General features: G+C 37.3%; 1 protein-coding gene across 3 annotated transcripts in view; it reads right to left on the reverse strand.

Annotated features, from left to right (window-relative positions):
* ASAP2 (ArfGAP with SH3 domain, ankyrin repeat and PH domain 2) overlaps window positions 1-13208 on the reverse strand; it is an 86734-nt gene that overhangs the window by 54105 nt on the left and 19421 nt on the right. For all 3 annotated transcript variants that reach the window (XM_071548370.1, XM_071548369.1, XM_071548371.1), the window contains exons 2-3: window positions 11178-11250; window positions 7207-7352 (exon numbers count right to left, since the gene is read on the reverse strand). In XM_071548370.1, the coding sequence (XP_071404471.1) occupies window positions 7207-7352; window positions 11178-11250 (219 nt within the window). The remainder of the gene's footprint in view (window positions 1-7206; window positions 7353-11177; window positions 11251-13208) is intronic.

Here is a 13208-nt window from a genome sequence, read left to right on the forward strand (position 1 = left end):
CACCACCTTCCTCCTCAAAGAAACTACCTTACTACATTTGCTTGAAATTTCAGCCGGCAATCAAAGGACCTTCATCAGTTTAAAAGGTTACACAGATTGTGTCTGCATGGGAAAACTAAAGAGATACAGAGTATCTTTGTGTGATCTCTTAACATTTCCACTCCGTCACTCTACTTTTTCTCCTCCCCAGCAAGCTGCAGGACTCAACCACAATCCTTTAGAATCAACAGGTTAAATTTCAACTCTGTGTTATTTAGGGTTTTTTTAAAGACTTCCTATAAAAATTGATTGAACAACATCTATACATGTTTAGTTGGCAGTGCTGGAAACCATCACCTCCTAAATTCTCAGCAGTACTACAACATGCACGTATCAACATAACCATTCCCAAATTCCCAAAGGTAATAAAATTATATGTTGCGGAGACAGGAGATAAGCGAAAAGGTTTAAACTACACAAAAGTGAGGTTAAAAAAAAACAAAAAAAAAACACCCTTTAGAAGAAGCTGTACATCCAGTATGGCTATCCAGGTGAGGAAAAAAAGGTCTGTTCAAAGATATCATTCATATATTCAAAGATATCATTTCCCACTTGGTTATTCTATTTTATGAGTATGATGCAGTCAAATGTCCAGCCTAAGGATAAATAGTTTCATAGCCTCTGTTTCATTATGTTTCAGATCAACTAAATTGACATAAAGGAAAAACAAAGTATTTCTCAACAGCAGACTCGAGACAACTGTTTTTTCCTTAAGTCAGAAAACAAAAAAATATCAGACCCTGATACAGGCCTAGACATAGTCATGTAAACATCAATCAATCTTCAAAACAGTTATGGATGGAATTGCAAGTCATGAGACCAGGAGTCCAAAGCAACTTTAAGAAAAAAAGAATAGAAGAAAAAACTCTACATTATTTTTACAAGTTTGGAGGATGCTTGCCTATTCAAATTAATTCCTTCTGAGTGCTATCACCTGTACATTACTATCAGTCTATTGTATTCCCTGTGCTCCTATTTTATTTACACCAAAAGTAAACATACATAATGCATGAACTTGTCATTATTAACCTAGTTAGATGAATCATACTCGCTTATAGTTATAAATCAGCAAGCAACATACAGATGAAAGATCTTACATGTTTTTCCCCCTCTTTCTTGAGAAGCTTAAGCTGAACTATCTAAAAATATAGACCCATTTTTGGCATGCAGAGAAGCATTAATATGCTACAGCTCCGACTCTGTGCAGGGAGCTAGAATGTATACAACAGCATCTATACTATTTTATGTTTTTAAATACTATTTTAAAAAAAGCCACAAAGGTTCAGGAAAGTTCCACAGAAATTAAAGTCATCCTATCTCAGAGGAACAGTAGCAAATTCCATGTGTTAAAAAAAAAAAAAGAAGAAAAAACCCAGTTGACCTCATTTCCACTTCCAACACTGCTGCTTTGGCACTTACAGTTTTCCTCTGACAGTTTCCAACAAGATGATAAGGGTAAAAAATTAAAACTTCCTAAGCCAGAGAAGGCTGAGAAGAAGAAAAGGCAGGAGGGAGAACATACAAAAAAAACACGCAGCTGCCAGAAGTGCTGGTAGAGACAACAAACAAGCCAATATTTGCAAAGGGGAAAGATGTTCAAGTGGCTTAAGAGCCTTTGGCTAAACATTTATGTTTGTTGTTGGCCAGTCCTCCTGATTACTTTAAAGATTCTTTTCCATAAGAGCTTTGGATACTGGTGCCTGCACTACATCTGTAGGTTTTGTTTTCCAAATTCAGACAAAAAATAATTAAAAAAAGCTTTGTCAGTACTTCAAAAGTTAAATACTTTAAACATTAAAACATTAAAACTTTTTCAATTCTAACTACAATTCAGGCAGTCACAGTACAGTATGAGTCCTGTTGCCATTCCTGAACTTCAGGTGCAGTCCATGCACTTGGCTGTGGGCTCCTCAGCCACCGATGAACTCAGGTGTGCACAGGTGATGATAGTACTCCCTGCTGACAAATCATTGTTGAAATGATTTTTTCTATGGAAAGCGCCATTGGATTTAAAAGTTTCCAATAATTTCCCAGTGATGTGAGCTTTAGTAGGACAAAACCAAGGAACACAGTGGGGAGCAAGTGGAAACCAGAACATCTGCTATAGATGAGACACTGTTTGTCTGAACTTTAAGCTTTAGTACATACCCCCCAAGACTTCAGAAAATCATGTAAAATAAAGAGTTGCAGCACAAACTTTCACCTGTGTCTTCCCCTCACACACAAGGACATAAAGTGGCCTTTCCCTGCCCCCACCCTCTGGCCCACCTGCAGCACAGGTGGGTGGCTGAGCTGGGACAACATCCACCACCCATTATGCCACAAGAAAAGTGACTCCAGTGAAACAGGAGCTGAACACCACAAAGTGCCCACAAGGAGCTGCTGGCTCAGCTGCCCAGAGAAATTCTGTCACAAAGGATACCAAGTGTTGCCACCATTTACTGCTTAGAAACAGCCCTGTTACCACTACCAACACACAAACTACAGGCTGGCAACTTCTCTGTTAGAAAGCATTTTATGGGAAATCTTAAAAGCATAAAGTGAAGAGCTGTAAAAGCAAAGGAAGGAAGAGAGTTGCAGTTATTCTAGCCCTTCTTCCTTGGCAGTGGAGGAGAATTCCAGATTGCACATTTACTAACCTAGGTTAAAAGAGCTAAAGGGCAAGCCTCTATCGCTTTCCCTGGAATACTTCCGTAATGTTTTCAGAGTGAGAACCCATTCATATGTGATTTAGTGTTTTCCTCTTCCACAATCACAGTTATCTGTGAGGCAAACCATACATTTAAAATTCTTCTAAGCTTTCTTCATAAATCAACCTATTCAAGCCCTGATCATTTTTTATTACTGTCCTCTGAATTTTTTCCAGTTGGATCAATATCTTTTTGGCAAAGAAATAAGGATGTGATTCCAGGTGGAGCTGAACCCATGCCACTAAGGAGGAATTATTACATCTTGGTTTATATCTTTACAAGCCTAAATCAAACAATACTCTTTATTTGTTTCTCTCACCATTAGCCAAGTTTTCCTCCAGTGAAAAATAGAAATGGTACAATATTAAGCTTCACATATAAATACTTCAGTCTCAAATACATGCATTGTAGGGCTTTTCAGGGACTTAAAGATGAATGAAGGTTCAGGCATCAAGCATTTCTGTTATAAACCTCAGTATGAACTATTAGACTTGAAAGAAAATTCTGGGCAAAAAAATTTCTAAAGTTCATTATATAACAGAAAAGATATTTCCTTCAGTTTTGTTGCTACCTTTTGCATTTGAGCAAATCTCCTTTCTTCTTACAATAAAAAAGTGACACAGGAATACATGGTAGAAAAATATTATTAGTGTTCTTCCATTTTTTCTGTCTAAAAGTCCAAGGATTATTAATAGAAAATAGAATCTCTTTCTCCCAGATATGTTCCAGAGAATGGGAATATCAGGCCCAATTCTCTCAGTCCAGCCTGCTTCCTTAGCTTTAAATTTAAATAAATTAAAAAGAAAGGACAACAGTATGTAGAACAACAACAAATACAGAAAATGGAATGTGTTAAATAGCTACTTTATCTTCACAGATCAAATCCCTTTTCAACAGGTCCTGACAAAGATGAGGTGCAACCAGATTTTATTACTTCTCAGTGTAGCAATCTCATAGGATTTAAAGGAGAAAATATTTAAATTGCAAACATAGTGCAGTCAGTCTTCCCTTGTCCTAACATTTTTCATATTAAGACTCACACTTTATCACTTGGCACTGCATATTAAGAAGACAGAGTAATTAACACTGTAAGCAAGTGCCATACAGACCCAGTCTACCTGGGAACTGCGGGTGCCCTTTCATTAGGAATTAGAAACAAGGTTGCCATTAAGAAGCAATATTGTATGTGCCTCAAAAGGTACTATGTTTTCTCTGAAAATGCCTCTAGTAATTTCCTGGTTGTTCACTATCAAAAAGACAAATTGATTGCTCAGTGTTCTTAAAAAATGGAAGTTGAAGACAAATGTGTGGCTTGATATTGGAGCTATGGCAACAGCAAATAATGTACAGCATATGTCACTATCTGATCCAAATAATGCAAACTGTGTTAGAACAGCTAAAGTGAGGCTTACAAGGACCTGATACACAGTAAATGCCAACTGATTGTTTTTGAGTTTAATGCACTACTTGAAAGTGCACACATAAAAGCATCATAGCTAAATACATATAAAAAACTCAAGACCTGAACTTTAACTTGACTAGTTCACAGTTTTTTGGATTAAAAACAAAAAATCTTCAGCTGTTAATGAAATACTGAAAACACCGATGCCTTGGCAAATGCACAAAAACTTCAGTATCTTTTGGGAAATCTTTAAAACTATCGAGAAAACAAGCACTTAAAAGCCCTGTTAAAGTAAAACAGCTGATAATAGCTTTCCCCTACTTTATTAAAGAAAAGTTTATGGACAAGCTTTTTGCAGAAGCACTTTAGAGCTACAGCTCCAAATGCCACCCAGGCCAAGAGCTGACAGAACACATCAGCTTCTAGAAACAAAAGCATAATAGATGACAAAGCAAAACTTGACAGTAGCCCTAAAGCTTTGCCAGTGTTAACAGCTCTGGCATCTGTTCCAGTCTGAACATGTCCTCTCACTTCCCTGCACATTCCACACTCACTTCAGCTAAAATGTTCTGTGGAAATTCAGCACCCTGTGGAACTCCAGGGACAGATTTATTTAAAGAGTACCCTTCAGAATGTCTTTTTTAACAGCACCAGTTTGCACGGCCTTGGCTATATTTTTGATGAAAATATTTGCAACCAAAACCTGTGGAATGCTACCAGGAAACACCAGAGGAGAGGGATGTTTTTTACTGTTAATATGCTGAAAGCATTCAGAGTTGGAGATGTCACCTCCCCAAGAAAGCCTGGGGTTTGTTGAACAAATGGCTATGACTTCAACAAAATAGCACCCCCAATTATTTCCAGCTACTGTAGAGGACTTTTTACAGTCATCAGTACCCTTTTAACCTCTTAGAAAACTAAACCTCCATCAATGAACCCATGAAGAAACTTTCAAAGTGACCAGTTACTAACAATTTATTCTTGTGGCATTAACTTTTAATAGGCAAAGTTACATACATCTCTATTGGTTTTATAATTCTACATTTCTTGTTTATGAATATGACATTTTCAAGCTATAATGAAGCTCATATCTTTTTTTTCCATAATAATTTCTTTCTGGACAAAACTATTTTTCTAGTGACACACCAAAATCAATGACCATTAGGTTTCCTTCACTAGTCAGGAGAAAACAAAGAACTTTGGACTTGAACAATATGAAGTAAATGTGGGAGGAGTAGAACTTGACAGAGACCTGCCCCTCACCAGACAGTATTAAAGAGAGAAGACGCCTTTGTTACTGTAATGTGAAAAAAAAAAATTAAAATTACATTCATGCTCATGGAAAATTATTGTTCACTTCAACAATAGAAAAAATCGGAACCACAAACTGAGAAAACCTGAAGACTTAGCTACTCTCTCATGACATATCCTCTTCTTATACATACAAACTGAAGGAAAAATACACAGTTGCTACCAAAAAAACAGTATACAGCAAAAAGAGCTTGAAATATTCCTTGAAGAAGACAGAACGCTTGTGTAGATAAGAAAAGGTAACAAAAACGTGCATTACACTTCCTACAGATATTTCAGGTTTTTGTCTTTCCAGTTTGTGGAAGAAAATTTACTCTTGTCATTCATATTTTTGCACAGATAGTAATTTCTGGTTTTAAGAGAACAAATAGCTATGATTTTTAGTAAAATGGGAAGATCTTCTAGCTTTTAGAACTCTTCTTGAAATATAATACATGAAAAGGGTTTTGTGAGGAGGGAGTGCAGCTTTTAGTAGATTGCTTTTTAAAACTACCTAAACATCACATTTCCCAGATCCATTTGCCTAATGAAGTCATCATATTGCAATTAATTTATGATAGAGAGGGTTTTTAAGACAACAGAAGGCATCAATTGGAAGACCCGTTCCATCTTCCCTCTGTATGGGAGACACAGGATAACTGACTCACACCGAATCAGGATGCCTCTTCTGATACACAACCTCAAATAATATTTGTAAGTCCAGAGAAGTCCAAATCAATATAACCAATATGAAATACATTTCACTGTTGATAAATACATTTGGGGTTAGATTCTCTCTCACCAATATAATGACTGGGTAAAAAGAGAGAACAGCATCAGGGAGTGAAGGGGATTGCCCTAAATCCCATCAGCTGGAAACATTCCCCAAAGAAGTGATTATAACCAGCTGGCTGCAAACTACAGACATTTGGTCTAGACTCACAAAAGCATTTGATGTGCCTCCATGTCATTGATTTCAGCAGACACAGACTTTTAAATGCTTGTAGGAATCTGGGTCATTTTCCCTTCGTAGCCTTTGGTTTAAAAGTTATGTGAATTCAAGAAAATCTGGGACTTACTCAGACATGAAAGCTCTATCTAGTAGAATGCAATCAGAATCTGCCCTTTTTGTACCCTCTGATCGATGTGAAACTGAGGCTGAAAATTCTCCAGTCATAAGTAAAACCCCTGCTCTTCCATTTGCCTCCATTCTATTTGGCTCAGCAAAGAGGACTTTCAAGCCTCATGGCTTCAGTTGCACGATTGGTCCCCAGTGCACAAACTGTCATTAAAACATTTTGTTTCCCTGACTCTCTTCCCTGAGAATCAAGAACTCTCTCTTCCAGTAACACTAAAATTTCCCTATAAACACAAATGGAAAGTAGGGAAAAGTAAAGTAAAAGCAACACAATCCCACAGTAAATCAAGCTGGGGTTTGCTGGTTTCACAACTTTAAAGCAAATGGATATGTTTGTTTTATAATACATGTTATAACTACTTTATTGTGGGAAGCTTTTGGATGCGAGAAGTGTTGGAAGAGGGATTTTTGTAGTATTTGTTTGGGGTTTGTGGCAATCTGTTTTTTTATTTTGTTGTTTAGGGTTGAGTTTTGAGTTTTGAGTTTTGCAAAGGGAAAGGCTGAGATATTTTCCCATGCTGAGAATTTTTTAAGAACAGTGGTTCCTAAAACACAAATTGTCTTCAACATGAAGAGCTGTTATAATTCATAAATACAGCTTTTGCAATGGCTTTAAAATGTCAATGTTTTTCTTATGTAATTCTTACCAAATTTTTGAAGAGTGCAGTTAATTCCTTTGTAAACACAGAAAATTTTAAAAACGCTGTTCCCAAATCTGGGTCATCCCTGCAAACACAGTTGCCTCCAAACTTCTCCAGTGCTTGTGTATACTGTTCTTCATTTTCCACATGAGCTTCAAAAAGAACAAAACATGAAAATATCATCAGCAGATAAAAGGCTATTGAAATTACAGTTGAGGGTATTTTTAAACAAAAAAAGCTTCTCAGATTTCTTGCAAAAAGTGTTAACTTGAGACATCAAACATTTCTTATTTATATTTTAACACCGATATGACAGAAGCATGACATACTTCACTAATTCTGGTTTACATGTGTCTATCCACATGCTGTACAAAGGACAATGTGCCATCCACACAAGGCAAACATGACACTCTAGAAAGCCCCACAATATTTCTGCAATATAGTGACTGCATAATGACTCAAATCCTACAATGAACTTCTATATTTTAGAGTTTTTTATTCACTTTTCTAACTTTAGCTGTGCACCATTATGTTTCACTGCGTGTTGAACAAGGGAACAGAAGAGACCAAGTGTGTTGCCAGAGTCTTGGTTCTCTACAACAGAAGACAGTAGATCAAATACGACTCTTGAGTCATCTTAAGAAATAGGACTACAGATTACATTACAGATGAGGATAAACTCCCTATCTATGTTAGCTCTCTGATTCAGAGCAAGGTCTAAAGCAAATCCTGGCACTCTGCATTTACCATGGGCCAGCTGAGTTCTCAAAGCAGTTCTGGTTCATGACAACCAGAGTCCTTTCTGAGACAACAACGTCCAACCAGTGAAAGTCACCCAGCGTACACCCAACACTTCTGCCCTTCAGAGAGGTCTGAGCTGCACGTGTTGAGGGGTTACTCAGCCCAGGGAATGAGAGGAAATTTAGGCCTAAAATAAATTTCTCTGATTGAAATATAAAGGAAATCTGAAGGGCCTCAGTCTTAACTACTTTGACCAAAGGATTCACTAAATTAGGACACCAGGTTACTTGCTTGTGTAGACAGGCATAAAAAGTCCCTTTATCAAAAGTCAATTTGATCTGTGGGATAACACAGAAAGTCTTGACCATGTCAAGCTTGAGAACATGGATAAAACATGCCAAGTTGGCATCTGTGATAGTTAATGTTGCCTATTTCTTATTCTACCTGTGGCAAATTTCTAGAACTTCAAAGGAAGTCAGGGAAAAAACCCCACACCCTAGAAAATAAATGATGCGTTAACAAGAACAGACTGTCTCAGTTATTACATGAGACCTACATAAACCCTGAAGATTATTTAGAGAGGATTAAACTGTTCAAACAAGCAATGATCCAGTTTCATTTCAAGCCCATTTGTACACATCAAAACATTCAATATCCAAAGGATTTTGAATGTAAAGTCCTTTCACCAAATTTCTATGAATTAGTTATACAACCTGTTCAATAAACCTAGAATGCTTCAAATTAAAAACAAGCTAGTCTGTCCACATGTCCTATCTGGACAGCCACTCCAAGAACTTTATTTCTCAAATAGCTACAAATTTTCTCTAATTTCTGATCTATGAAACTAAACCCCTGTGCAGCAGTGGTATAACATGGTGTCAATAGTGACATACTGTACATGCAGAATTGAAGTCACACAAACAGCATTAATTCTACAAGTTTCTACCTTGACAGCTTGAATTTGCAGCCTGCAAGAGACAGTTTTTAAATTTAGTAGCTGTCTGCAAATTAAGTGCTAGCACTGAACTTACTTATTTTTCCTCAGCATCTACAGCAAGGACTGAGCACGTAACAAACCTTTTGCTACAAGGTGAAGAGTGTTTAACCAGTAATACTGTTTGACATACATACACCTGAAAAAGCTTTGAATGAACTGGCACAGACAGCAAAAAGCAGGATGTGGCAGGTCACAACTCTAGCTCTCACATCTACTCAGAAAGGTGAAATATTTCTATATTGCTTTCCACATTCTTACTGCTTCCTGCATCCAGCTTAGTTTAGTGAGCTCAGGTAAGAGTGGAGATGCCAGGCTGCAATTCATACAGCAAAAAGAGAAAGCTGCCCCTGCACAAAAACAAAGTGAAAAGGCTGCTACCACTACTTGTTATGGTTAGGTGTGCCACCAGCAGCTGAGCCATGCTGACATTTTAGCTGAGGAAACAAGCCCAGTATCCATTCCACGGAGCATCCCCTAGAGTCTTCTATTCTCCAGCAGCCTAGGGACTGTTCTTCTGGATTACAAGACATTCCCCAGAATGCCGATGGTAATTACTGCAGCAATACCATTAACCCAGCTGGTACTCCACTCCAAAGTGCTTCTGAAGAACACAAAATTCTACTTTTCTCATGGATCCCTCCAAAATACTCTCCCTGCCCTATGGTTTCTTCCTGATGGATTTTAAAAGTTTCTCTACAAAGGAAAGGTATGAAACTTATTTAAAAAAAAAGAAATATGATTTGGGTTTGTTTGAGGGTTTAGAGGCTTTCTTTAAGTAAGAAACAAAACTTTGTACAGATAGGAGTCATTACATAATCCTTCATGAAGGATTCTCACATTAAAGAAAGCCAAAACATGATTATTTAATATTTAGGGAACCTATATTAAAAACTGTATCTTTATGAATGTAGGGCCATGGTTTTTATTTTGCCAAAAGAAACTCCAAGGGCTGGCAAGTGGCTGGAAGCGAAATGCCTCCCAACCCTTCTTGTCAATATTGGGTGGGCAGCAATGAATTTAAAATGTGGGCAGGACACTGATTTTATGCAAAAACTAGAGATTTGCTACAATGGTCTAACAAGTACTCTGATTATGAGGCATGGTCAAGCACTCTAGAATAAAATTTAAAAAAAAACAAACAACCTAACAATAAAACACAAGAAAGAAAGAAAAAGAACAGAAAAAAAAGTGTGCCAAATAAATATGTAACAGATGAAGTAACTCCAGATGTATCTTAAACTGGACTCTCCACAATACAAAGATAAGAGGTTCATTACATTACACATGAAGTAACTTCCCTTCAATTACTTGACAAGAACTACACCACAACAGCAGCTCTTGTTCTAATCTTGAGTCTGAACACCAACATGGCCACAAGTTCTGTCAGATATTGGTGGCTCTCCAAGGTTGTCAGTCTTATCTATTTTGCATGTAATATTGGTTTTGTTAGCTCTAATTGCTATGAACTGCACAATGAGAACAAAAGCCAACCAAATGCTGTTTCTTACCCACAAAAACAAAAGCTGTTTCTTATTCACAAAATGCTGCTGATGCACAAAAACAAAAGCTTCAGCTATTTTTTTTAAGAATATCAACACACACAACTCCAAGAGATTGGCACACATTTGAAAATGCATGCAGCAATAGATCTTTGTATTTTATTAGCATTGTAAGAGAAATATATGAGTTTGAGCATGATGACAATGAAAAACTGCAGCCCGTCAGCTCTCTCTTGTCATGAAGTTCTCAACATACATAACTGGAAGCCACCAGGAAGAGTGAGGTTTCACAAAGCAGTAGAGCAAATGTAGCTTCTTATTGCTACCAAAGAGTAATTTCACCCCTCAGCTCTTGATGAGACACATGCCACAGCATTGCAGGTGGCCATTTAATCCCAGTTAAATTGATTTAACTGCGTATGTAGCCTTATCTGAGCTAAAATCTCATCTAGGGATGTGCCCAGCAGCAGGGGTGGCAGAAGGAGCAGTAGTCCAGACCTGGTGCAAAGAGGAGAGCGTGGCTTTCCCACTTGGCACCGCGCCAGCGAGAGGTTCAGCTGCCTCGCAACCTTTCATCCTCACTGGCTGCCCATCAAGCAGCGAGTTCAAGACTGGTATTTAAAATGTATGAATTTCTCTTCTCAGAGTGACCCATATAACTCTTTCTGACACAGTACATCATCTGACTATTTGAATCCTCCAATTTCACCAATATAAACTAACAGGAATTATTTACTCACCCAGACCAGATAAGTTGATGGCTTTGACAGATTTCTTCATTTTATAGAGAACAGTTCGGTCAACATCCAGAGCCTAAAAAATAGAGAAAAATTAAATGCAGAATAGTGGATTGTCCTCAGGTAAAACTTCTGCTCTGGAAACCTGCTGTAATTATAACACTATTATGTTAGTTAACTTTATTTCTGTAATTAAAAAATTACTTGCCATTTGCTTCCACTCCCCTCCATACAACCTATTCTGTCCCTTTGCCCACAAAAACACATCCTCCCTCTTTTGCTGGTGACCAGCATCATGTATACTCAGCAGGAAACTATTTACACAGCATCTTCTTTCCATGTTAAATTATTAGAGAAGCTTAAAACAGTTTAACCCATCACATGTTCTGTTCTGACACTGCTGGACAAACAAACAATATCACTTCCCCAGGCAGCATATTAAAAATGGAATTTAATTTCAGTTTTCCTGGATAATTTAGCTCATTCCAGTCCCAACTACATGAATTTTTTCACTGCCATGCTGAACAAAATAAATTGCATATCTCTCAATAACTTTCACACATTTTAACATTAAGCAAAGCTTTAACCAACACTATATAAAATTCAAGTTTAAATCTCGTCCAGAATACTCAAGCACTAATAACAAATTTGTTTCAAAAAAAAAAAAAGAAATGGAAGTAGGCAACTATTTTGCTTACTGAAGTGAAATACGGGCAGACTCAAAAATGTAAAATCGTTTCAGAATGGAGAAGCAGAATTATGGTTATACAAATTAATTAAAAAAAATAAAGTTGTGAAACTTCAAGAAAATTTGTGTTCCAGAGATGGTGGTGTCTGCCTTTAGACCCCACTGAAGAACAATATCAAGCACTACAAATTGTATTATGCTAAGAGCTGCCTAGCATGATGCATGATAAAAATAGCAAAGAAAAACCAGCCAAATTAATTCCAGTTTTCATTCAGAAGATTTCAGTGAATTACAGCAGCCACATGTTTGACTTACCACTGTTTTATCATTAATCATTTGTGTAAGAGAAATGATGCAGAAAAGTGAGTTCCCAGGATTATTTTAACATACTGAATGCAAAAAGAAATATTACTCTCCATATTTTGGGAGTATTCTTAAACTGAATTTATTTAGAGCACAAATAGGTGGCAAAGTCTTGACAGCATTCCACAGAAACCAACACATTTAGATGATGCCTTAACATTAATGTTACAATGTCATAGCACTGTTGTATCAATTGGAGGCTTTACCTCCAGCATCTTTATAGTTCACATCTCAAACATATTAGGAGGAGAAGGGCAGAGGCCTTTTCACATGGAATTCTGAAATACTTCTTCTGAAGAGGAAGGGGAAAATAAAGCAAACTAAGAAAACCCATAAAAGCCATGCCAGCTCTGTTCACCCTCTTCAGCAATTTGAATTGTATCCACTATAACAAACCTGTATCCAGTGTGATCTCAAAGGTTAGATCAGTCACCTGTTAGGATGGGAGTACATTAACAGAGCTCCCTCATCGTGTATTTCATCATTTCTAAAAATAACCTCAGAAAAGCACCATTTGATCAGCTGACGACAGAGGAATGATAATCCCATCAATGACTGTCAAAGGGCAATTACCCTCTTGGAGACAAAGAGAAAAGAATGTCTCAAACTACAGGTCTTACAAGTAACAGCCCAAAGAGAAGGCTGATAGCCAGAGACTTAAAATTGCAGATTCTGTTTCCAGTTAAATCTTGGATTTGTGTGTGTAGATGATAAAATATTCAATCTCTGCATCTTAGTTTGGGGGAGATACCTCTTAAGAGAGAGAAGTGTTGGAAGGATAAGCCCGTGGGATGAATTATGAATTACTTGTACTACTGTGGTCAGGAATCCAGACAAATCTATGGATTCATAAAGTCTTCTGGCCCGTGACTGCCTCAGTCAGAAAGCACAAACTTCCAATAAGGAAAAAAACACAAGTCCTCTTCTTCAACCAAAGTAATTTCTGTTTGCATCTTCTCTCAACCAGCTCCTGCTTTCGCTGG

The sequence above is a fragment of the Pithys albifrons genome, chromosome 2 (genome assembly GCF_047495875.1).
Source record: "Pithys albifrons albifrons isolate INPA30051 chromosome 2, PitAlb_v1, whole genome shotgun sequence".
In the NCBI taxonomy this organism is placed as follows: domain Eukaryota; kingdom Metazoa; phylum Chordata; class Aves; order Passeriformes; family Thamnophilidae; genus Pithys; species Pithys albifrons.